This window comes from Rhinopithecus roxellana, chromosome 19, assembly GCF_007565055.1.
Source record: "Rhinopithecus roxellana isolate Shanxi Qingling chromosome 19, ASM756505v1, whole genome shotgun sequence".
In the NCBI taxonomy this organism is placed as follows: domain Eukaryota; kingdom Metazoa; phylum Chordata; class Mammalia; order Primates; family Cercopithecidae; genus Rhinopithecus; species Rhinopithecus roxellana.
In genome coordinates, this window is record NC_044567.1 from 5,639,108 (window position 1) to 5,660,948 (window position 21,841).

Sequence of the window (21,841 nt, forward strand, 5' to 3'; positions counted from 1 at the left end):
AAGGAATAAAATGACAATAAAAAAAAAGAAGTCACCACTAAATATGAATGTGTGAAGCCATTGCAGCAGTCCCCTATCTGAAGCACAAAAAGGAAGTAACTCTGGTGCCCAATAGCATAAAGGGTTTTTTTCCCCCTCTCCTCAGCATCCCAAGGATTAAGCACATGCTCTGGCCAGCACACAGCCTGAGTGACCTCACACGACAGTGCTAATAAAACCAGACTCAGACACCAGACTCCACTCCAGTCCCTCCAGGTCCTTATTGTCACCTGCAAAAGCAGCTGTCCTTGCAATCCCCACATTCTGCCTGTTGTATTTTTAACTGAAAGTAGATTACTAAATAAATAAAAAGCAATCTATTTCTGAAAAAAATTATTTTTATATTTTAAAATCCCATTTCTATTTCATCTAATACATGACAGTATTAGATGAGTCAGCTACGTATCTGTTCATTTTCTCCTTTAAAATATTTTCTACCCTATTTTTATCCCTCTTCTATTCATTAGAGAAGGTCAAAGCCACAGGAGTGCAACCATAATAGGAAAAAAATCCTCTCTATCTAACAAGGGCTAGCTAGCGTTGGGGTTGGGAAGAAGGGCCAAGCACTCCCCCCTCCCACCCACCCATCATCTAACTGTCAAATATTTACTTTTGGTAAGTATTTTGGTCTCTGAACCAAAGATAATACCCTAGGAAGGGGTGAACCAATCCTGTTTTGGTTGGTTCCACCCCTTCTTTGCTTCCTCCACCTATTTCCTGCATTGTTCTTTTTCTTTGTAAACAGATACAGGCTTTCAGGGGGTGGGAGCGCAGTGTTAAAAATTTAAAAGTAAAACATACGAATCTTGAATGTTTAGTTTAATGAATTTTTACACATGTATACACTCACATAAGCACCACCTTGATCAAAACATGGAATATTTTGAGCACCTTAGAAGGCCCACTTTTATTTCCTCCTAACAATGGGTCCTTTTTTTTTTTTTTTTTTTTTTTAAGACACAGTGTCTGCTGGGCCTGGTGGCTCACGCCTGTAATCCTAGCACTTTGGGAGGCCGAGGCAGGAGGATCATTTGAGCCCAGGAGTTTGAGACCAGCCTGGGAAACATGGCAAAACCCCATCTCTACCAAAAATACAAAAAATTAGCCAGGCTTGGTGGTGCACACCTGTAGTCTCAACTACTTGGGAGGCTGAGGTGGGAGGGGGAGGATCACTAGAGCCAGGGAGGTCGACACCGCAGTGAACAGTGATCACACCACTGCACTCCAGCCTGAGCAACAGAGCAAGACCCTGTCTCAGACAGAGAGAGAGAGAAGACAGGGTCTCCCTCTGTCACCCGGGCTGGAGTGAAGTGGTGTGATCATAGCTCATTGCAGCCTCGAACTCCCAGTCTTAGGCAATCCTGCCACTTCAGCCTCCTGAGTAGCTAGGACTACAGGTATGCACCACACCTGGCTATTTCAGAAGGGGAATTTTTAACCTAGAATTTTTGAAGCGTCCTATTCCAGGGGATTCTACTCTCATCTCTACCACACATACTTAGCGGCATAACAATTTATCTCTTTTGAATTATTTTTAAAAGTAAACATGGAAACAAAAAATCTAAATGATTTTTAGATAAATAAATGCAATCATTAAAATCATGCTTTTGAAGAATATATATATATATATATATATATTTTTTTTTTTTTTTTTTTTGAGACGGAGTCTCGCTCTGTTGCCCAGGCTGGAGTGCAGTGGCCGGATCTCAGCTCACTGCAAGCTCCGCCTCCCGGGTTTATGCCATTCTCCTGCCTCAGCCTCCGGAGGAGCTGGGACTACAAGCGCCCGCCACCTCGCTCTGCTAGTTTTTTGTATTTTTTAGTAGAGACGGGGTTTCTGTGGGTTAGCCAGGATGGTCTTGATCTCCTGACCTTGTGATCCGCCCGTCTCGGCCTCCCAAAGTGCTGGGATTACAGGCTTGAGCCACCGCGCCCGGCCTCTTTTGAAGAATATTTAATAACACTGGGAAATGTTCATAATCTAACATTAAATAAAAGGCAAGACAAAAAAATTCTTGCAGAATCTCAGTTTTGAAATTGTACATATGTGCAAGGAAAAAGAACTGAAGAAAGTATAACAAAAGAGTAGTCTGGTAAACTTTGGATGGTAGTATATGGGGTGAATTTTATTTCCTTCTTTATAATTATTTTTATATTTTTGAAATTCTTAATAATAAGAATGTGTTACTTTTCTCATCAAGAAAAAAAATCTTCTTTTTATTTATTTGCTTTCTAGATACAGGGTCTTGCTCTGTTGACCAAGCTGGAGTAGACTAGGCTGGAGTGCAACGGCAGGATCAAGACTCACTGCAGCCTGAAACTCCCCAGCGATCTTCCTGCCTCTGCATCCGGAGTAGCTGGGACTACAGGCAGGCGCCACCATGCCTGGCCAATTAAAAAAAAAAAAAAAAAAAAAATTGTAGGACTGAATCTGGCTATATTGCCCATGGTGGTTTTGAGCTCCTGGCCACAAGCAATCCTCCCACCTTGTCCTCCAAAGTGTTGAGATTATAGGTGTTAGCTGCCGTGTCCAGCTGAAACTCCTCTTTTTAAATATGGGTACAGCCTAACCTTAGGGAAATCGTTTTCTAAATTATGACAACTTCTTTCACTGCATATATGCAATCTAAAAACAGCACTTAGAAGACTGCAATAACTTGAGGAATTGCTTATGACACAGAAAATGTACACTATGTTTTCAAACCAGATTATGTTGTATATAACTAGGTTGAGGGGAAGGGGAACAAAAAGTAACTATTAACAGTGGCTGAAAATTATAACACATACACATTGAAACAAATTTTTTTTAATTTAAAAGGGGCTGTTCATAAAAAAGTTTTAAAGGTAGCTCTGTGTTTTAAGACCCATATTCTACTTGCTGCGATCGGGATAGTTTTTTTTTCCACTTTGAGGTTCTTTTTTTTTTTTTTTTTTTTTTAAGGGGCAGGAATATCATTTTGCATCAGGCACTGTAAAAAAAAGCGGGGTGGAAGGGTAGGGTAGGAACCAGGATGTTGGGGAAAATTACTTCAATGTGTTGAGTCCGAAGCTTTTTGGAAAGCAGTGTAGATGCGATCTTTTTTGCTCTGAATCGAATTCCACAGAAACCGTTGTGCCGAATACTGTAAAACCTTAACTTTCATAAACGCCGGCACCGAACTCACGCAAAACTACCCAAGTGCGTGCCAAAGACCATTTCTGGGAAGCTCATTCCATAAGACCGTCGCATTTTTCCAAATAAAAGGCATCCCTTCGGATCTGATTATTTCTCCTCTGCAGGGCTATGGGAGAGGGAGGGGATGTGAGACTAAGGCAATAGATTAAAATTGAAAGTCCTTTCTCGCAGCTTCATTTTCGCCCTCACACTGTCCCAAATGCTTAGAATCCTCCTCGTCAGAATGGGAACGGTGCCCCCGCTTGTCCTAAAAGACGCAGACCAGGTCCCTGAACTTGATCCAGGCGCCCACGCCTCTTTTCCCCGAAGGTCCAACAAAGGCGGAAGGGTTGAACGGATTCTTTCCCAGGCCGCGAAGGCCTGGGGATCAAAAGTAGAAGAGAAGACCGCAAACCCCTTTGGTTCAAGCAAGCTTTGTGGCAGGTAAAAGCCAAATTGGTGGGGGCAGGTAGGAAAGAGAGAGCATTATGCGGCTAACTCCCGCAGGCCTCTTCCGATTTGTCGGCGGGGACCTGCCTCCCTGCGGTGTCTCTGGCCCCAGATACCGAGGCCGGGAGCTTTTCATTGCCTCGCCGGATTTGGTATCTCGTTAGCCGATGGCGCTGAGCCGCGGGGGGCTCCGGGGTGGAAAGGAAGCCCCGCGCTCGGAGCACCCCGTGCCAGACGGAGTAGCCCCCGCGCCTCCCTGAGCCCCGGCGCGCCGGGTTCACCTTCGACTGGATGTTACTGAGCCAGGGAGACACCCGGGGATCGAGTGTTTGATCTTCCCTTGCTCCAGGATCCTGAATTATTTAAACACACGAGTGTGCGCGCGCGCGCACACACACACACACACACGCAGCACTACTACAGTCTGAGCAGGCCGCTCCTCGCAGCCTCCGCAGTCGGCGGATCGCCGGGAAAGACGCGCGGGTTTCCCGGGTGGGACGGCTCTCCAGGCCGCTATTTCCTCCGCCACCGAGTAGGGAGACGGCCCATTTGCGAAGCTGAAGTTTCCAGGTCCTGGGAAGGCGGCTGGGAGATCCGCGGGGCTCGGCAGCCTCTGGTGGCAGCCCGGGATCGGATAGCGCGGCGGGCGACAGCCCCCCGGATAATCCCGCCGAGGGAGGGGCGCTTGTAAAACCGAGCTGCGACGGCCTCTTTAAGACCGACTCGAACATTCTCTAATAATTCATGGGCCTTAGCTAGTATTCGTTTGTGTACGCAATTGTTTATCCTGATTATTAAAATAAAGGATTGGACTGCCTAAAATAAGGTAAATGAACATGAAATGCCAAGGAGGAAAAGAGAAAAAGTTACACCATGTCGATCCTGACCAAAACATTCGCCTGACTTGCCCGAGGGCCTCAAGAATCCGGCTTTCAGCTGCAGACCCGGCGAGTGTTCCCGGGAAGGCAAAGATTGGAAGCTGTTTGCTAAAGCCGTGCTGGCTTGGTGGGAGAGGCCCGGCCTCTCGCGTTCCGCGTCCCTCTGCAGCCGCCTCCGCCCTTCCCATCCACCCCTCGGGTTCTCGGCCTGGCTCCGGAGGGGTAAAGGAATGTTTATTGCCTGACTCAAGTTCAATGACAAAACCCTGCCTGGAATGGGAGGTGCGGTGAGCTTCAGCCATCAACCTGACAAAGGCTGCGCGCAGGTTTTGGGCGGGGGCGACGGGCTGGGCCCACCTAGAGTCGGGCAGCTGAGAGTCCACAGGATGGGTACGGACCCCGCAGACCGAGAGCTGCTTCTCTGCCCTCCGCCTGGGATCTGAGGAGTTTGGCGAGTAGTGCGGGTGCGTGCCCGCCTGGGTGGGGGTAAGGCGATCAGCGTCTGAGTGGGCAAGGGGACATCTGATTACTCCCCAGGCTTCGCCCGGGGGTCCAGGACCCTGTGAGATGCCCCTGCTCTTTCCCCGTCCAGCTCTAGCTCACCTGGAGCGAGGATCCACACCGTCCTTCTACCCACCGCGACCTGCATTTTCTGGCCTCCTCCTCTGAGTTTTGCTCACATCTTTCCTCCCGGATTTGATATTCCAAGCATCTTCTCCAGGGAAGCCTCCCAAAAGCCGTGTGTGTATATGTGTGTGCGTGTGTGTGTGTGTGTGTATGTGTGTCCTTCTCATTCCCTGTTCCCCACCCTGTTCCCCATTTGTTCTGATTGTGGTCATTTGGTCATGGAATATAATCCCTCTGGCCTCAGGTCACATATGGGGAAGCTGCAGACCCAAGATCTACCAGCATAGGAGTCAGGCCTGGTGGGAAGGGAGAGCATATTTCCATCTCTTTCCTCCTGTCTTCCACCCCTAGTGGAAGATTTTGCTTACTCGATAAATGAGTAGTTGGTTGACATAAATGTCCACATGTGTTTAATCCCCCGTGCTTGTATATATGCAGATCTGTCCAGTGCCTGAGGAGGGACTGGGTCTAGGGCATTTGGGTGCACCTGTGTGATCTCAGCTGGGTGACTTCAGATGGAAGCAGGTGCTTGTTAGTATCTGAAGGGCCTTGTGAGGAGAGGTATGTTAACAATGGAGGAGCCACTGGGCTTTCTATTTTATCAGTTGGTAGTAGAGGTTAAGCCCTCCTACTTTGGGACCTAGATCAAGTAACTTACCCTCTTAGTTTCAATTTCTTTAGGTTATAAAGTGCTCACTCAATTGTGGATTTTGTCATTATGGGAGGGGGAACTGGCAGGGAAGGAGCCAGCTGTGAGGAGAAGAGAGTTAGGTGAGTCCTGAGTGTTTTTGTGGATTACTGTGCCCACCCCAAGACCAATGACTTGGCAGTGTCAGTGGCTGGCTGAAGATGTGAGCATGTGGCCCCCAGCCTGCTTCTGTGCTGGGCCCAGAGCCCCTGTACACACACATGCCTGCTGTGGCACTGATCCCACACTTACCAAGGCAGAGCTTCTGAGAGGGTGCAGGAAAGAGAATAAGGAAGCCAGGGGCCTAGAGAAAAAGGTGCAATTATTATTATTATTATTTGAGATAGAGGCTCGCTCTGTGACCCAGGCTGGAGTGCAATGGCATAATCTCAGCTCACTGCAACCTCCACCTCCCAGGTGTGCGCAATTCTTGTGCCTCAGCCTCTTGAGCAGCTGGAATTACAGGTGTGAGCCACCATGCCCAGCTAATTTTTGTATTTTTAGTAGAGACAGGTTTCACTATGTTGGCCAGGCTGATCTCAAACTCTTGACCTCAAGTTATCTGCCCACTTCAGCCTCCCAAAGTGCTGGGATTACAGCCATGAGCCAGTATGCCTAGCCCGTTTTTATTTTTTTAAGGGCCGGAGCTTTTGCCTTAAGGATGAGTTAGTAAAAAAGAATAATAATAATTGTTATAATCACAGTTAACTTTCACCCAGTTTCCTTTTTTTTTTAAATTTTATTATATAAATAGAGACGGGGTCTTGCTACATTGCCCAGGCTAGTCTCGAACTCCTGTGCTCAAGGAATCCGCCTGCCTCGGCCTCCCAAAATTCTGGAATTACAGGTTGAGCCACCATGCCCGGCCTCACCCAGTTTTCAAAGTAGATGTTTTGTAAAGTATTACAGTTTTAAATAATAATAACATTAACAATATTAATTTTGCTTGTGCCAGGACTCCATCCGATTGGAGATAAATATTAAGTCTTATGGCGGACCTTACAGCGGGTGCTAGTTCCCACTCCTAAGCCTCTCCACCGCCCAGGCCCTGCAGGTCCCGCTTGCTGCGAAACATTTTCTTTGTCCCTTTCTGCCCAGGGCAGCTGCCGGTCTCTCCAGGAACCAGCGAGTGGGTGTTCCCACCAGGTGGTATCTGTGAGAGCCTGCTGCTCACCCTTCCCTTGTTTCCCCAAACCAGTGAAGGCTCCCAAATTCCTGGGAGACCGCCTCCTAGGGCCTCCTGAAGCAGCTACCATACTGAGAGATTCATCGGTAACGCCCTTGGCCCACCGATCAGCTAGTTTACCTTATTAGAGAGAAAAGCACTCTTGGAGGTAGTAAGGTGGGCCGGTCCTTGATCTGAGAAATGGGCGCACAACATCGCTGTTCTCTCTGCAAAGGTGGGGACCAGAATCCAGCTTGCCTGAGCTCGCAAGCAGGCATCGACCTGAAGGTTTCGGCCTCCCAGTGGCGCTCTGTTCGCACACCTTAGGCTAGGAGAGGAAGGACGGGAGCACAGCACTGGGTGCCCCCCTCCCTGTAGAGTCTGGGGCGGGGCTCGGTGAGAAGGCCTGCGGTTGGTGGCTCCCCACCTTATAGCTGCAAGTCGGGGCGAAAGCTGGAGTGTCTCCTCCCAGCAGCCTCCTCGCCTCCCGGCAAATCTCCGAATCTCCCTGGAAACCCCTGGTTGCTGTGGCCCTTCCTCCCTTGACTGGCTTCCCTCTTTCCCAAGGCCAGAGGTGTCCTCTCTTCCCCTCACCTTCCTCCCTCTTCCCAAAAAAACGTTTAGGAAAATGGGGGTGGAGACCACCAGCCTGGAACTTCAAGTCCAATGGCAAAGTCCCTGACCCTCCCCCGAGGCTGGCGCCAGCATTATTCTAGCAGCGATTAAACTCTTTTGCTACCCCCTGTGCCCCTCCCAGTTCGGGGGGCAGTTTAGGGGAGGAGAGGGGGTAATGGTGGAATTCTTTCCTTCACTCTCCCCTGACCACTTCGTCCCCTCCCCCTCATCCCCTCTACACAGAACTAACTGGTAGGGAGAGAGGAAGAAAGCCTGGCATTGGTTCCCCATTGGATGTTTTAAATCTGTCTCCGGCCCAGGCCAGCGCCTGGGGGGAGGGGCGGGGTGTCCTGCTCTTGGGCGAGAGGCCCAGGGCCGCTCCTGAGCTTTCTCCCCTCTTTCCTGAAAAGCGACTGTTCGGGAGGGTGAGAATGGTATAAATTTCAAAAACAACGAAACCTTCTTTTGCCCCCTCCTCAGCATTCGCCTCCGGGCTTTATTGCAAGTTTACGGTAACGAGTTCATTTATTTAATTCGCGGTTGTAGCTCGGGGGTTTCTATTAGACAGGACAGGGTGGGGCTGGGGGGCACAGGGTCTCCCCTGAAGGAAATCTAATTAGAGTGCAGCACTTAGAACCTTGAATACAAGTTTAATGAAGGGGAGGAGAGGAGCTGCAGGGAAGAGAAGTTTGCTCTGGGTTGGGGAAGGAAAGCTGGAGCTGCTCCCGAGAACTGCGGGGTCTGGATGAGGCTTTTTCCTGCTTCGGGGGCTTTCCACCTTTTGGCCCCGGAACTACTACTTGGAGTAGGGACGGCGTGCAGGGAAGGCGGGGCGGATTCTCGCCTGGCGGCTGCCTCGCAGGGTCCCCGAAGCTCTCGCCAGCCGGAGTAAAACCCAAAAGATGGAGCCTCAGGTTCGCGCTCTGCGTTGCGGGTGCCGGAACCGAGATTCCAAAAGAGCTTCCGGAGGTAGTTTCTACGCATTGCGCCACTTGTCCCTTACTCGGCTTCTGGAAGCCTAATAACATCCACCTGCTTTGGAGTTAGAAATTATTTCGGGTCTAGAGTCCGCGTAGACGCGACCCTCCGATCCCGTTTGGTAGCTTGCTGAAAGACTCGCTGCGGGGGGCGGCGTTTGGCTCTGAGGGAGGGGAAAGGTCTGGAGGGCAGCTCAGAGTACAATCGCGCCTTGTTGGTGAAAAGGCACCCTGCTTATTTTCCGAAGTATATGTGTATGCCTCTGCGTTTATTCATCTGTGAGAGTGTTGTCTGGATTCACCTATTGTGACATTGTGTTCACATGTTTGTCCGAATGGTAAGCAAAACATTTCCTCCTGTAACTTAACATAGCCCTTATTTAAAAGTAAATAGCTGCAGGTGAGTGTAGGTTTGTAGATTCTGTTGTGATTTAAACACAAATAAGTGAGAGATTTCAATGTGGTCGGCCGGGGATAGGTGGGAGACTAAAACTGTTTGGGAAGGGATTTCCAATAAAAGGGTTTAATACTAAACGAAATTAAGTATCTTTTGCACAGATTCCATACAAGTAAATCCGAAAAAAAAGTAGGGGGTCCACCGCGAATTGTTATGGCGAGGAAGATAAATATATTACTAACGAAGACATGGACAGAAGGCGGATGGCGCTGCGGCCTGGCTCCCGGAGCCCGACCGCCTTCTTCCATTCGAGATCGCTCGTACCGAACCTCCTTGCCTTCTTCCTGGGTCTCTCGGGGGCTGGACCAATACATCTGCCGATGCCCTGGCCGAATGGCAGGCGACATCGGGTCCTGGAGCCGCCACACGCAGCCCAGTAAGTACCCAGGAGGCCCCAGGCTGCGGGGAGCCGGTAGCTCCGCGGGGGATGAAAGACTGCCCACAAGTTCTCCTGGAGTGGTGAGCCTCTGCCGGGAGGGGGCGCCCTTGTCTTTTTAATGGTACTAACACACTAGTGGAATAAATCTCTAAGATTCCACATCTTTTGTTTGCTTTGAATTTATTGCGAGTGAAAAACAGAGAAGACCCTTAAGTTTCAGTTCCTGATAGCAGAGTGTGGGAGTTAGAGCACGGGGAGTCCAGAGGTCCCAGACCCCCAAAGGCCTCTACCAGGGCCATCTCCGTTAGTGGTGGTGGCAGCCCCTCTTGTGGCCTTTTTCCTCTCTCCAAGGGGTCACCCCGCACCAAGTCGCTCCGCCTCATCTACCTCGCCCCCTCCCCACAGGCCCATCTGCGCTGAACTCTGGCCAGTTCTGAAGTCGGCGAGGGAGGAGTTTACTTGCCCGATCGTTGGTCGGGTTTGAGCATATACAGACAGAGGAGTAAGAACCTGAGATATTAAACGCTACCCACATGGGGCTTCCTTGAAGGAGGACGTGGAAGGCAGAAAGTGACCTCCTCTGAGCAGTGCATGTAACCTAGGACCTTAAGCTGGACCACGGAGCTTGGACGATTTTTTAAATCAGGAAATCGACCTCCTCTTCCTCCTCCTGGTCCTCTTCCCCCGAACCCCCAGTTCCCATGAACTCACACTCTTTGGCCTTTTCCCTCAGCCCCGTGCTCCTCTTTGGTAAACAGATTTGTAGGAGTCTAAGTCACATCCCACCCTCACCCCTTCCCGGGAGAGGAGCCAGGGCTAGGATCCCACCCGACCGACCGCAGGCCATAAACACTCGAATCCCTTGGCTGTGGCGGCTGCCGCGGGGTTTCTTGGAGAGCAGGCTCCGGGAGGGAAAGGTCCTCGAGGTAGTGGCGGACGCGGCCCCCTACCGACTGCTTGCCACCGACCCACTGCTCGCCACCAACCCGCTGCTCGGAACTTCGGTTCTGCGGGTTCTCCAGACTTCAGGCCTGTGCGCTCAATTGTGGAGAATGGCCTGCAGGCCCCCTCACTCCCACCCTCCACCCCCCACCCCCAGCCTAAGATGCAGGAAGGCCCAGCACGAACCGATTGGCTTTGCTGCGTGGCCAGGCGATGAGTCCCACAGGGCCCTGAGCCCAGGTACAGGACATCAGAGAATGAACACAGAGGCAGAGGTCCCCGTGTCCCTCTCAGAGTCCGGGTTCTGCAAAGAGCCCGTCTGTCTGCCGCTTCCAGAATTCCGCACTGTGGATCTGTCTACGTGGACTGGGAAAACAGGGTTGGCACCACTCTGCCGCTGTTTGTGCCTGGGAAGGGCTGAGTATGCAAGGCCACAAACATCTACTTCACTGGGCTCCCAAATGCCCAACAAACCATGACCTGCTTTGGTCAGAACCACCAGAAATATTAAAGGAAGACTTAGAGAGTTTGCGGGAGGAAATCCCAGGCACTTTCTCAAACCTTTTTCTCTGGAAGGAAGGACTGACTAGGGCTAGCCTGCTGGCTTCATTTTCACACGACGCAAAATCATCGTGTTGAGAATGGGGGCTTCCAAGACCAGTGGGTACAACCTATGGGGTGGACAAGGAGGGAGGAAGAGACAACCTCTACAATTGTCCACCTGCCCAGCTGTCAGCTGAGAAAAATGCTAAACGGACGTCACAGCCACATAAGCAAATCTGCCCTTTCCCCTGTCCTCAGTATTGCTGCTGTTACCAGGATGGGAGGTGTAATGGAAGGGGGTCTGAGAGAAAGCTTCCCTGCAAGGGGATCGCCCTCCAAGTTTATTCATAATCAGCTCAATTCATGAAAGCAGTTTCTAAAGTGCTCTACAGAGCTCTAGATAGAAAATATGAGGCTAATGATCATGGCAGCTAGTACTGGTTATCGTGATTATCGCCACTGTCAGGATGAATGATGATGACTGGGACAGGTTCTCTGGGTACCCTGGTGGAGTGGGCTGTCACAAGGGGCTTCCCTCTCCCTGCACATACTGAGTACCCAGGCCACTCCTGAGGAACAGTCCAGGAGCCAGTGGCCTGGGAAGGATGTTGTCTCTAGGGGCCTCTCAGCAGAGTCCTTGGCTCCAGCCTGGGCTTGGCAGGTTCCTGGTCTCCCCAGGACACCCCCCATTTTCCCTCCTCCCACCCAGGCAAGGAGATCTCTTTAAGGAGTAGCGCTGTTCTTCACCTTGGCAAGAACCTTCTTCTCTTTGACCCGGCGGTTTTGAAACCAGATGGTAATCTGGCGCTCTGAGAGGCTGGTGGCTGCCGAGATCTTGCGCCTCTTGTCCTTGGTGATGAACTTGTTAGCCGCATACTCCCGCTCCAGCTCCCGCAACTGCCCCTTGCTGTATGGAATGCGTTTCTTGCGGCCGCGACGAAAGGCGCAGGCATCAGGAGGGTGCTGCCCGCTGGAGTCTGCACGGCAGGAAAGCGAGGGAGGAAAAGGCATAGTCAGATCCCCACCCATGCAGACCCAGACCCTGCAAGCCCCAAGCTAAGTCATCCCACAGGTGCACACAGGTCACCCTGCAGGCACACGTGCAATCCTGTTCCTCCAAAGCATACCGGGACACCACCCTGGCTTCCGGCTTGTTCTCTCACCACCGCTCAGCCTTGGTTCCTGAAGGCCATCCTCACCCATCACTGCTCTCACACCCGCGAATCTACAAACATACCCCCGCACCACACACAGTCAGGCCTTTGCCCACCATCACATACGTCCACTCTTCATGCATTTCCAGACTCTTGACTGCTCTTTTAGATTCTACAGGCAAATTCTGGAAACACGTTTCTGCTTCCACTCCCACTACATGCATATACACATGTGCACACACATACACATTCACCCATCCCAATGCACACACCTATATCATGACTGCAGGAAACCTAAATTTTTCTTTGGAAATTGGAAAACTCATCTAAAAGAAAGTGAGGGGTTGTATTCTCTACAGTACCTCCTATCTCCCACACCTACTCCCCACTCACCGAATTGAGAGTTATTTAGCCTTTGTGTAGAATTAGTCTGGAATTGTGCTGGGTAAGGACACCGTGATCCCCACCCAACAGCAAAGAGATCCAAACCTCTCAGACATGTTAAAAGGCTGGTCCCAGGGCCTCCTGGAGAAGGGAGGTGGCCCTCAGGCTTTGGATAGCACCCAGCTCAGGAACCTCACACAGACCTCCATCTAGGCCCTCCAGCTGCCTGGACCCTCCTTCAGAGTCCTAATTACCAAGGGAGGAGCACCAAGCTCATCCTCACCAGCCCAAGTCTCCCTCCTCCTCCTCCCAGGGAAATGCCAGTGGGACCCACAACCCCAGGCTCAGAGACAGGGGGACCCAGGGTAATAGAGGTTACCTGCAAATGCTGCCTTCCAGAAGGGACCTGGTGGGTTCTGTTCTCCCTGGCAACACATCTGACTGTTCCAGCCACCAGCGAGAGCCCAGGACTGGTAACTGTCCACGGGCAACAGGGAGTCATGTCGCGGTTCTCCGGGAGCACCCAGAGTCTGCACCACAGACACGTCCAGGTAACTGGCCATAGGCTGGTAGGTTCCCGGATATCCCGGATAGAAGGCAAACTCAGTAGGGCGGCTGGGGTACTCTTCCCCGGCCGTGGGAGTCTCCGCGGGGTAGGCAGCCAGGGTGGCTGCCTGGGCACAGGGTTTCAGTGAGCTCCGGGAAACTCGGCAGGAGTAGTACCCGCCTCCAAAGTAGCCATAAGGCACGGGAGCTGGGGACGTCCCCTGGGGCACCCCGGGGCATGGGTGGCATTGCTTTGGCGGCTCCGCCGAGCCTGGCAGATCCAAGGGGGCATAGTTGACAGCAGGCATCAGCGTAGGCGCCGCTGGGTGGCTAGTCAGAGGGGAGTGGGCGACCAGATTCCGCCCACCTCCCGCTCCCAGCAAGCCTTCGATATCCTTGGCTCCATCCAAGGTGGCATAATTGCCGGGCTCCATGGAGCCGAGGGTCGGCTCATGAGGTGCGGGGGCGGGGAATCTAGGGGGCACCCAGCTCGCTCTCCCCACCCAGGCCCGGGGAATCCAAAGCGTTTTAAATCGCTCCCAGCTCGCAAGGCGCCTGCATTCGCTCAGCACGGCCGTCTTGACGCAAGAGACGCAGGGGCCCGGGCACACGCGCTGATTGGCTGCGGCCTGGGGGAGAGAAGCTAATAAAATCCTAAAGGCAGAAACTGCGAAAATACTTTACCCCAGCTTTTTTTTTCTCTCTCGCTCTTTCTCTCTCTCTCTTTCTCTCAGCTCTCTCTCCTCTCTCTTATTTCCCTCTCTCTCTTCTTTTCCCTCTCCACTCTTCTGTCTCTCATTGCACTTAAAAACAACACGAGAGTAAAGGAAGGAGGTGTCCTTTCGCTGCTTTCCAATTTGCAGAGTCCCAGTTCCACGTCCGGGGGGAGGGGAGGCGTGGTGGGCGGAGGGAGAGGGGATGAGGGGCCGGGCCCCACCTCTTTCTCCTCCCCTCCCTCACTGGCTCTCTGTCTCCTGCGCTTTGGCAGGTTTAACGAGAGAATAAAAAGCTCTCCCTATAAAGTGTCCATCTCCTGGGGGGGAAGGGGAGTCGGGGGTGGGGCTGGGAGGCCGCTCCCGGCCTCAAAGGAGAACCCGGGAATGCGCCTGTGTAAGAGGAGGCTGGGAAATGGGGGTTAATGGGTATTTCCGGCAGCCCCTGGCTTTGGGTCCTGGGTACTAGCACTCTGGTTCATTCCTGGTACCCTTCCTGTCCCAAATGTCCTGGAATGAGCTGCTCCGGGCCCCAGGGAGGTGCCCTGGACGCCCCTTGCCCAGGGACTCACTACTGCCCAGAATGCTCTGGAGGCCCTGATTCGGGTGAGGCTGAGGGAAGAGGCGGGAGACACGAACTCAGACGTAGAAGACGCGCGATCTAGACGGAGCCCAGGACTCTCCACGTCCGGACCTGAAGGGGAAATGGAGCCTCTAGAGTGGACTGTGGAAGGGTCTGGATTTCCCTTTAAGTGTGGGGAAAGACGTACAGAGGAACGGAGATCCACAGGACTTGAGGGAGGGACTGGGAGAGGGAGAGATGAGACCCAGAACAGCAATACAAAGAGGGAAAGAGAGAAGTTGACAGAGGGGATGGGACACAATCTTGTAAAATCCTAAAGTGCCAGTCAGAAAAGAGAAAGAAAAGAGAGTCGCTTTCCCCCTTTTTTGGGATCTAAGGAAGTCTGAGGAAGCCAGGCCTGGCTGACTGCCAGAAACCAGCTGTCGGAGTTCTGGACCCCAAGAATACAGACGCCTGTGTAGAGATGCCAGTCTCCCTGCCCTGCAGCCCTCTCCCTATGGTCTGCAAGGAGCCTAGGAAACTGTCCTGATGCTGGCACACTCCCACCCAAGCTGAGTGCCCAGAAAGTCCAAGACCCCTATCTGCCTCCTCCAAGTTTTAAACTTCCTTAGAAGGAAAAGGGAATGGGAGGGGAAGCCCCAACCATTGGCAGAATTGCTTGAGGCCCCTCTATTGGGGCCTATTGTGCAGTGCAATTCAGAAGAATCAAACGGTTTGTTTCATAAATCTGTCTTTAGAGGTTTTCCACTTCCTTTACTACCTCTCCCAAATCAAATTCTTCTGTCTGCTTTTTCTAGAACTCCCAGTTTTTCTGGAGAAGACAGGAATGTTTCCATTCTACACAAGGGTCTTGGCAATTATATGGAATAGATTACCCTAAACTCTGGGCGGACTCAATCATAACCTCTCACCAACCTGACCTTGAACTTAAGCCACTTTGTGGGAAAGGACCCACAGGCTGTAGTGCACATCACTCTTAATGAGCATTGCTGTAACTGAAGACACCAAGCATGAAATCTTCACTAGATTTTATTGCATTTGAAAACAATATGGAAGAAAAGGGAGACGTCATCTCTCCAGTGCTTTCCAGTTTCTCACCAGAGTTTCTTGCTTGTCTAATTATGAACTGCAGAAATATCCAGATTTTTACCTAAAGACTAAGAATTTTTCACCAATTTTTTCTTGGTAGATGATAGATACATGGGGCATGTCCACAGTTTTAGCTTCCACTAGGCAAACACACACACAAGCACATTTATTCATCCTTGTACAGTAGAGGCATTAATAGATCCCTAAATTAAAAAAATAATAATAGTCAGAGTCATGCCCTATGACCCAGCAATTCCATTCCTAGGCATAAACCCAACAGAAACGAATATTTATATCCATTGAAAGGCATGTACTAGTAGGTCCACAGCAGCTTTATCCATAGTTGCTCAAACCCACCCACGGCAGTGCATGCCTGTAATCCTAGCAAATAATCCTAGCGGAGGTGGGAGGATCGCTTGAGCCCTGGTGTTCAAGACTAGCCTGGGGCCAGACGTGGCGGCTCAGGTCTGTAATCCCAGCACTCTGGGAGGCCAAGGCAGGTGGATCATTTGACTTCAGGAGTTTGAGACCAGGCTGGCTAACATGGTGAAACCCTGTCTCTACTAAAAATACAAAAAAAAAAAAAAAAAAAAAGAGCCAAGTGTGGTGGTGGGCACCTATAATCCCAGCTATTCAGGAGGCTGAGGCAGGAGAATCACTTGAATTTGGAAGGCAGTGAGCCAAGATCATGCCACTGTGCTCCAGCCTGGGTGACAGAGTGAGATTCCATCTCAAAAAAAAAAAAAAAAAAAAAAAAAAATCCTGGGCAACTGGGGTAATAAGGATAATAGGGATACCCCATCTCCAAATGAAACCAAAATATAGTAGCTCAGAATTAGAAACAACCCAAATGTCTATCAACAGTAGCATGAGTAAAGAAAGCATGGTATAATTAAACAATGAAGTACTACACAGCGTTTTGAAAAAGAATAAACCGCTACTATACACAACATTGATGAATCACAGATATGTGGATGAAAGAAGCCAGATACAAAAGAGTAGCTTTTGTATGATTCAATTTCTACATTTCTATGCAGTTCAAGGACAAGCAAAATTATGCTATAGTGATAGAGATTGCCATGGGGAGACGTCTCCTGACTGGAAAAGGACATAAAGAAGCCTCCTGGGGTGCTGGAAATACTCTCCATCTCAATCTGTATGCTAGTTACAAGACTTTGTTGATGTGAAAATTCATCAAGCTGTACACTTGGGATTTCTGCACTTTATTGCATATCAGTTGTATCTCAAATACTAAGGAAAAATAATTAAAAACAAAAATTTTTTAAATTCATTTCAACACTTCCTGAAATTGTGCTTTTGGATATATAGCGTTCTTATCCATATTCATTGAAATAAGTAGCTAAGTGCATGTAACTGCAGTGTTGTGGAATGCAGAGATGGTTAACTTAAACGTGGAGGGAGTGGGGAGAAGGTCACCAGCTGTGCTGGAGACCCTCCTGTAAAGGGATACATTTCAATACAAATAAATTCTATAGTGCTTGTTTTATTTGCTTTACAATTTATTTAGCATCTGCTAGATCCCAGGGAACAGTTCTGGATCTCATTTTTATTTTATTTTATTTCATTTTGTTTCATTCATTTTGAGACAGAGTTTCACTCTGTCACCCAGGCTGGAGTGCAGTGGCACGATCTCAGCTCACTGCAACCTCCACCTCCTGGGTTCAAGTGATTCTCATGCCTCAGCCTCCTGAGTAGCTGGGATTACAGGTGAGTGCCACTACGGCCCAGCTAATTTTTTATATTTTTAGTAGAGACGGGGTTTTTCTGTGTTAGCCAGACTGGTTTCGAACACCTGGCCTCAAGTGATCCCCCTGCCTTGGCCTCCCAATGTGCGGGATTACAGGCATGAGCCACCACACCCAGTCTTGGATCTCATATTTATTAACACTTGGGTATGTGCCCCTATTTCCTGTACATAGGTATGTGTGTGCATCTGCCCATGAGCCATCATGGACCTCAACTGGCATCAGTTAAAGTAAGATTAAGTCTCCTTATCTGTAAAATATGGATAATAATTCTTTCCTCACATAAATACTGTGGTGATATGAGATTTTGCACATAAAAACCTTTCACAATCTGAATAAATATGAGCTCTATTTGTATGACTCCATGTGTATCTGCTTCTAATGAATTACAAGCAACCTGTTTTTACTTGAAAAGGAGAGTTGCCCTAAAGAGTGCCAGTCACTTCTCACTTACTCCCTCAGCCCTGCATAAGCTTCATAGTTCTTGCATCGGGAAACTGAGGCTCAGAGCCTCCAAGTCCTCCCTGGGTCTCTACATGAGTTCAGCGAGGAAGTCCCTACACAACCCAGGGGTCCTGATCTTCCAGACTGACTGGTCTGAGCCTGCCCTTCCCCCGGCCCCACAGATGTCTTTGTATCCTGCTGGGAGCCTCCTGGCAGACCCTCCGGGAGCCCGGAGCCTCCCCCAGCTTTCTTTACTGACCCCACCAAAAGCGCTGAAAGCCTCAGCGTGCTCCTTTACATACCGGCCAGACACCTCCAGGAAGGTCAAGGCCAAGTTGAAAGTTAAGAGTCTGTTTACCTCCGGGAGCCCATTCAGCTCGGCCCCACAGACCGCCTGTGACCTTTACAGCCCGGCCTTTGAGCGCAGCCGCCGCGCCCCCGGGGGTTCCGGCAACGGGGACTTGGCACCTCCGTGTCAGCTCCCGCCCCCGCCCGGGCTAGGTACCCGCCAACGAGGGGTGGGGGCGGGAGGCGCCCACCTGCCGCTCTTGAGGGCATCTGCTAAACTATGTTTTATTTTTTGTAAAGTGAGTGCCCGCTGCCTGCGTTCTGCCAACTGGAGCAACCTCTGTGGCGGCGACGATGGCGGCTGTCAGGTTGGTGGTGATGAATAGAGAGGATTTCTCGGCAGCGCGACGCTCCCCTCTCCCGAAAGGTGGGCTCCGCGGTCCGCCGGCGGCGCGGGTCTGGCTGAACTGCTTGTGGTCTCCCGGCTCCTCTTGGTTTTATGAAAATGGCCTAATTAAGGTGTGCTCTTTTCTTTCCTTCCTCTTTTCATCTTTTCCTTCTGTCTGCATTTTATCTCCTGTCTTTAGTCTTGATATCTTCTTTTATTTTTATATTTGTGTTTTTCTCACCGCCTTTGCTTCCTTCCATTTCAGTTATCTTGCTTTTTGTGTGCTCTTTCTTGATTTCTTTCTTTTCTTTTCTTGTTATTGTTCACTCTGGTTCCGCCACCCACCTGTTGCTCTGTCTTCATTTTCCCTTTAGTACTTTTCTCCCTGTCTCTCTTCGCACTTACACTGTTTTTCTCTTTGCTTGCTTTTTCTTCCTTATTTTTCCTTCTTCTCTTTTCTCATTTTTCCTTCCTCCTTCCTTTTGTTCTCTCTCCTATTTCTTTTTTCTTTCTCTCATCTCCGTTTTACTTCACTTCCTCGTCCCACCAGACACGTTTTTCCTTTGCAGCCCTCTCACCCAGTTTTTCCATTGTTCTTCTCTGAAGTCTGGAAAGGGCTTGCAAGGCTACAGCTCTCAGGGGCCGGAGCCTGCGCTTGGCAGGGGACGACGGCCTGGAGGACGGCCTAGTGTGGCTGTTGGGACCGCGGAGCCCTGCCCTGGAGCTCTGCCTAAGGCTAGAACAGCACCGGCTGGAGATGAAGGGTGACTTGGGCCTTTCTCCCTGAAATGAAGTCAAGCGTGGTCTCTCCTGGCCTTAGAGGAAAATCTTTTGGACAACTTGACAACGGGATCCGAGACCTAAGAGCTCAGAGGATGGAGGCATGGCTGCTGGGGAGGAGGCCACTGTCACCTCCTCCTTCCTTCCCCAACCCAGTCAGCCCTGCGACATCCTCAGGAATTAGAACCCTCTCAGGACAAGCCTAAGTGCCTCTGAGGCCGGGGCTGAGGGAGCCAGCTATGAAATTGGAGCCCATCATGGCCTCAAAACCATGGGACAAATGGATCTGAGGAGGAATCAAAGGATGGACAGCTGAAGGGAGAGGCTTGCTCCAACCTCAGGGCGGCCACGGCAGCTGCTGCGTGCCCTGACGCCGCCTAGAAACCAGAGGAGGGCCTAGCCAAGCCCAGAGAACTGTGAGTGGGGTCCAAAGAGGAGGGAGGGAGGAGAGAGGGAGGAAGGGAGTCAAATATGAGGGTCACTGGACAGAGACCAAGAGTCTCCCTTCCTCTAGTTCGGCAGGTCTAGGTGAACAAGCCAGCTGTTTCTTGCCTATCATGCGTCACATGTGCTGAATAGGAAGACTGGCTGGTCCCAGGGTCCCCAGCCCCCTTCTCCCACCCTGGGCTTTAATGGGGAGTTACCCAATTCGGAGAAGCTCAGCCCAGATCAGACTCCAACCATTAGGAAGTCTGGTCCTACGTGGCCGCACTGCTGAGCAATCCAGAGTCTCATGTAATGTTCTGTTCTAGCTCAGTGTGCTGGACCAAGTCAGTTGCCCTCTCTGTGCCTCAGTTTTCCTATCTGCACTGTGTAAGGAGAGAAGGACTGGATCAGCAGACCTTTGAATCCCTGCAAGTGTTCACCTTGAACAGAAGAGTGATGGCGGGCAGCAGGAGGGAAGGGAGCTTTACCGGAAGGAGAGGGAAGAAAACAGTAGAAGGAACAATGAAGAGTCCAGGAAGCTGCCATGCATTTTTCCATGCGTGTCTAGTGCAGGCACAGTTATTAGTGCTTTGAGGGAGCCCAGCCACTGTGGAGGCAACTATCATGTTCTGACTCAGTTGGGGCAGCCAGCCTTACAGTTTAAATTCTGCAGTGGCTCATTAAAGGGGACCAAATTGCCTGGGAGATCACCTCCTCCATACTTTCTCTATAAATCCCTCCAGTCACCCAGCACAGAGACACTTGGAAGTAAAGGAATAGGAATGGGATACTCAAATGGGGACCCACAGTTAGTGTCTTTAGGGGTTTCAGCGACTTCCAGGGTCATGGGAGACTGGGCTTTCTTCTTTCCAATCCCTGGGATCCTGGATAGGACTCAGGAATAAGGAATGTATCAAAAAACCTATGTGCAAATTGAAGAAAGCAATTTGAGTCACTTCCAACTCTCCCACCACCTCCACTTTGTTTTTCCTTTCAGGAAATGTGTGTGTTGATGATACGACTATTAGGAAAATGCTGGCTGCTCTCAGGACTGCTAGTATAGACTCTGCCAGAGATAAAGGTTGAGTCTTCATTCCTTAAATCAAGAAGAATGTCAGCACCAGGGTCCTGGCCCCTCAAGTCCCAAACCCACCTATTTGGCCTGAAGTGGAGCTGTAGAGTTAAGGCCTAGGGGAAAGTACAGTTTGAAAGATTTGATTTCTTACTTTGATTCCCCCATTTACCTTAATGAAAGTCCTGGGATCCTTCCAAAAACCCAGAACGTGACCATCTTGTGACCTACCTCCCTTCTCACTGTCCCCCCAACCCCAATCCCTATAGCAAAAGCCTTTCCCTTCTCTTCCCACTAAGATCCCTGTTCCAAGAAACAAAGTTGGGAGAGGAAGAAGGCAGGCATTTCACACACACACAGACACACAAGGTGGAGCGAAAAAATGGTCCATAATTCATCCCTACCAAGTACTATCCAGTTCATGGTGCTCATGGGTTCCTGCTCTTGAGTGCCACAAAAGACTACCCCTCTTGGGACTCAATGAAGGCTTGAAAATAACACTGCTCCAAGAGTATCTGCCTTTCTGAATCTCAGCCCCAGCTTGAGATGAGCATTGGGCAGTTCCTAGTTACTGCCCTGAGGACTCTAACCTGGGGAAAGTCCATGTTAGCCAGGCCCTCAAGGTTCTGGGTCAGCCATTTACTCCAAATCCTGACACCTTCTGAGACTGGAGAAGTCTGGCTGATTGTCTGCAGCCTGTCTGCATTGACCCTACTAATCCAGAGGTGATATCGGACCATACACATAGGACTCCTCATCAAAGTGGGATTTGGGATTGGAACAGAGCTCTGGGCTTTTAATCTGCCTTGGCTGTGAATCACTTGAGCTTAAACTGATCATTCTTCCCTTCTACTCCTTCAGAGGTTTTCTAAGAGTTCTAAGAGGGAAAGTAAAATGCTTTTCACTTTAAATTGTAAAATCATGCACTTAGGAAGGCCGAGGTGGGAGGATCACTTGAGCTCAGGATTTCGAGACCAGCCTGGGCAACATGGCAAAACCCCATCTCTACAAAACATAGCCCAGTGTGGTGGCACACGTCTGTAGTCCCAGCTACTTGGGAGGCTGAGGTGAGAGGATCACTTGAGCCTGGGAGGTTGAGGCTACAGTGAGCCGAGGCTGTGTCACTGCTCTCCAGCCTTGGTGACAGACTGAGAACATGTCTCAAAAAAAAAAAAAAAAAAAAAAGAGGAAAATTACTCACAGGTTTGTTTGTTTGTTTGTTTTCTATTTGGTCCCTGTAACGTCTATAGTTTTGTTCATAATTGGAAGGGACTCTAGCCACTACTGAAGAGAC

The 21,841-nt window shown here is 50.3% G+C and overlaps 2 protein-coding genes across 2 annotated transcripts; one reads left to right on the forward strand and one right to left on the reverse strand.

Annotated features, from left to right (window-relative positions):
* Positions 1-8,518: 8,518 nt before the first annotated feature.
* On the forward strand, positions 8,519-9,513 carry PRAC2 (PRAC2 small nuclear protein). The gene is given in 4 exon segments (XM_010359713.2): positions 8,519-8,585; positions 9,152-9,191; positions 9,193-9,412; positions 9,415-9,513. Coding segments are annotated over 4 exon segments (426 nt in total).
* Positions 9,514-9,590: 77 nt separating this feature from the next.
* HOXB13 (homeobox B13) lies at positions 9,591-13,591 on the reverse strand. Its single transcript, XM_010359723.2, has 2 exons — positions 12,832-13,591; positions 9,591-11,891 (listed from the first exon to the last, which is right to left on the reverse strand). Exons 1-2 carry the CDS (start codon positions 13,430-13,432, stop codon positions 11,638-11,640), a joined length of 855 nt encoding a protein of 284 aa, XP_010358025.1. The 5' UTR covers positions 13,433-13,591; the 3' UTR covers positions 9,591-11,637.
* Positions 13,592-21,841: the final 8,250 nt, after the last annotated feature.

Bases quoted from the DNA above. Each gene is read 5' to 3' on its own strand.
- HOXB13 (XM_010359723.2), bottom strand. From the start codon at position 13,432: ATGGAGCCCGGCAATTATGCCACCTTGGATGGAGCCAAGGATATCGAA. The intron at 11,892-12,831 runs GTAACCTCTATT...CCTGCCGTGCAG, and splicing joins CTGGAAGGCAGCATTTGCAG to ACTCCAGCGGGCAGCACCCT.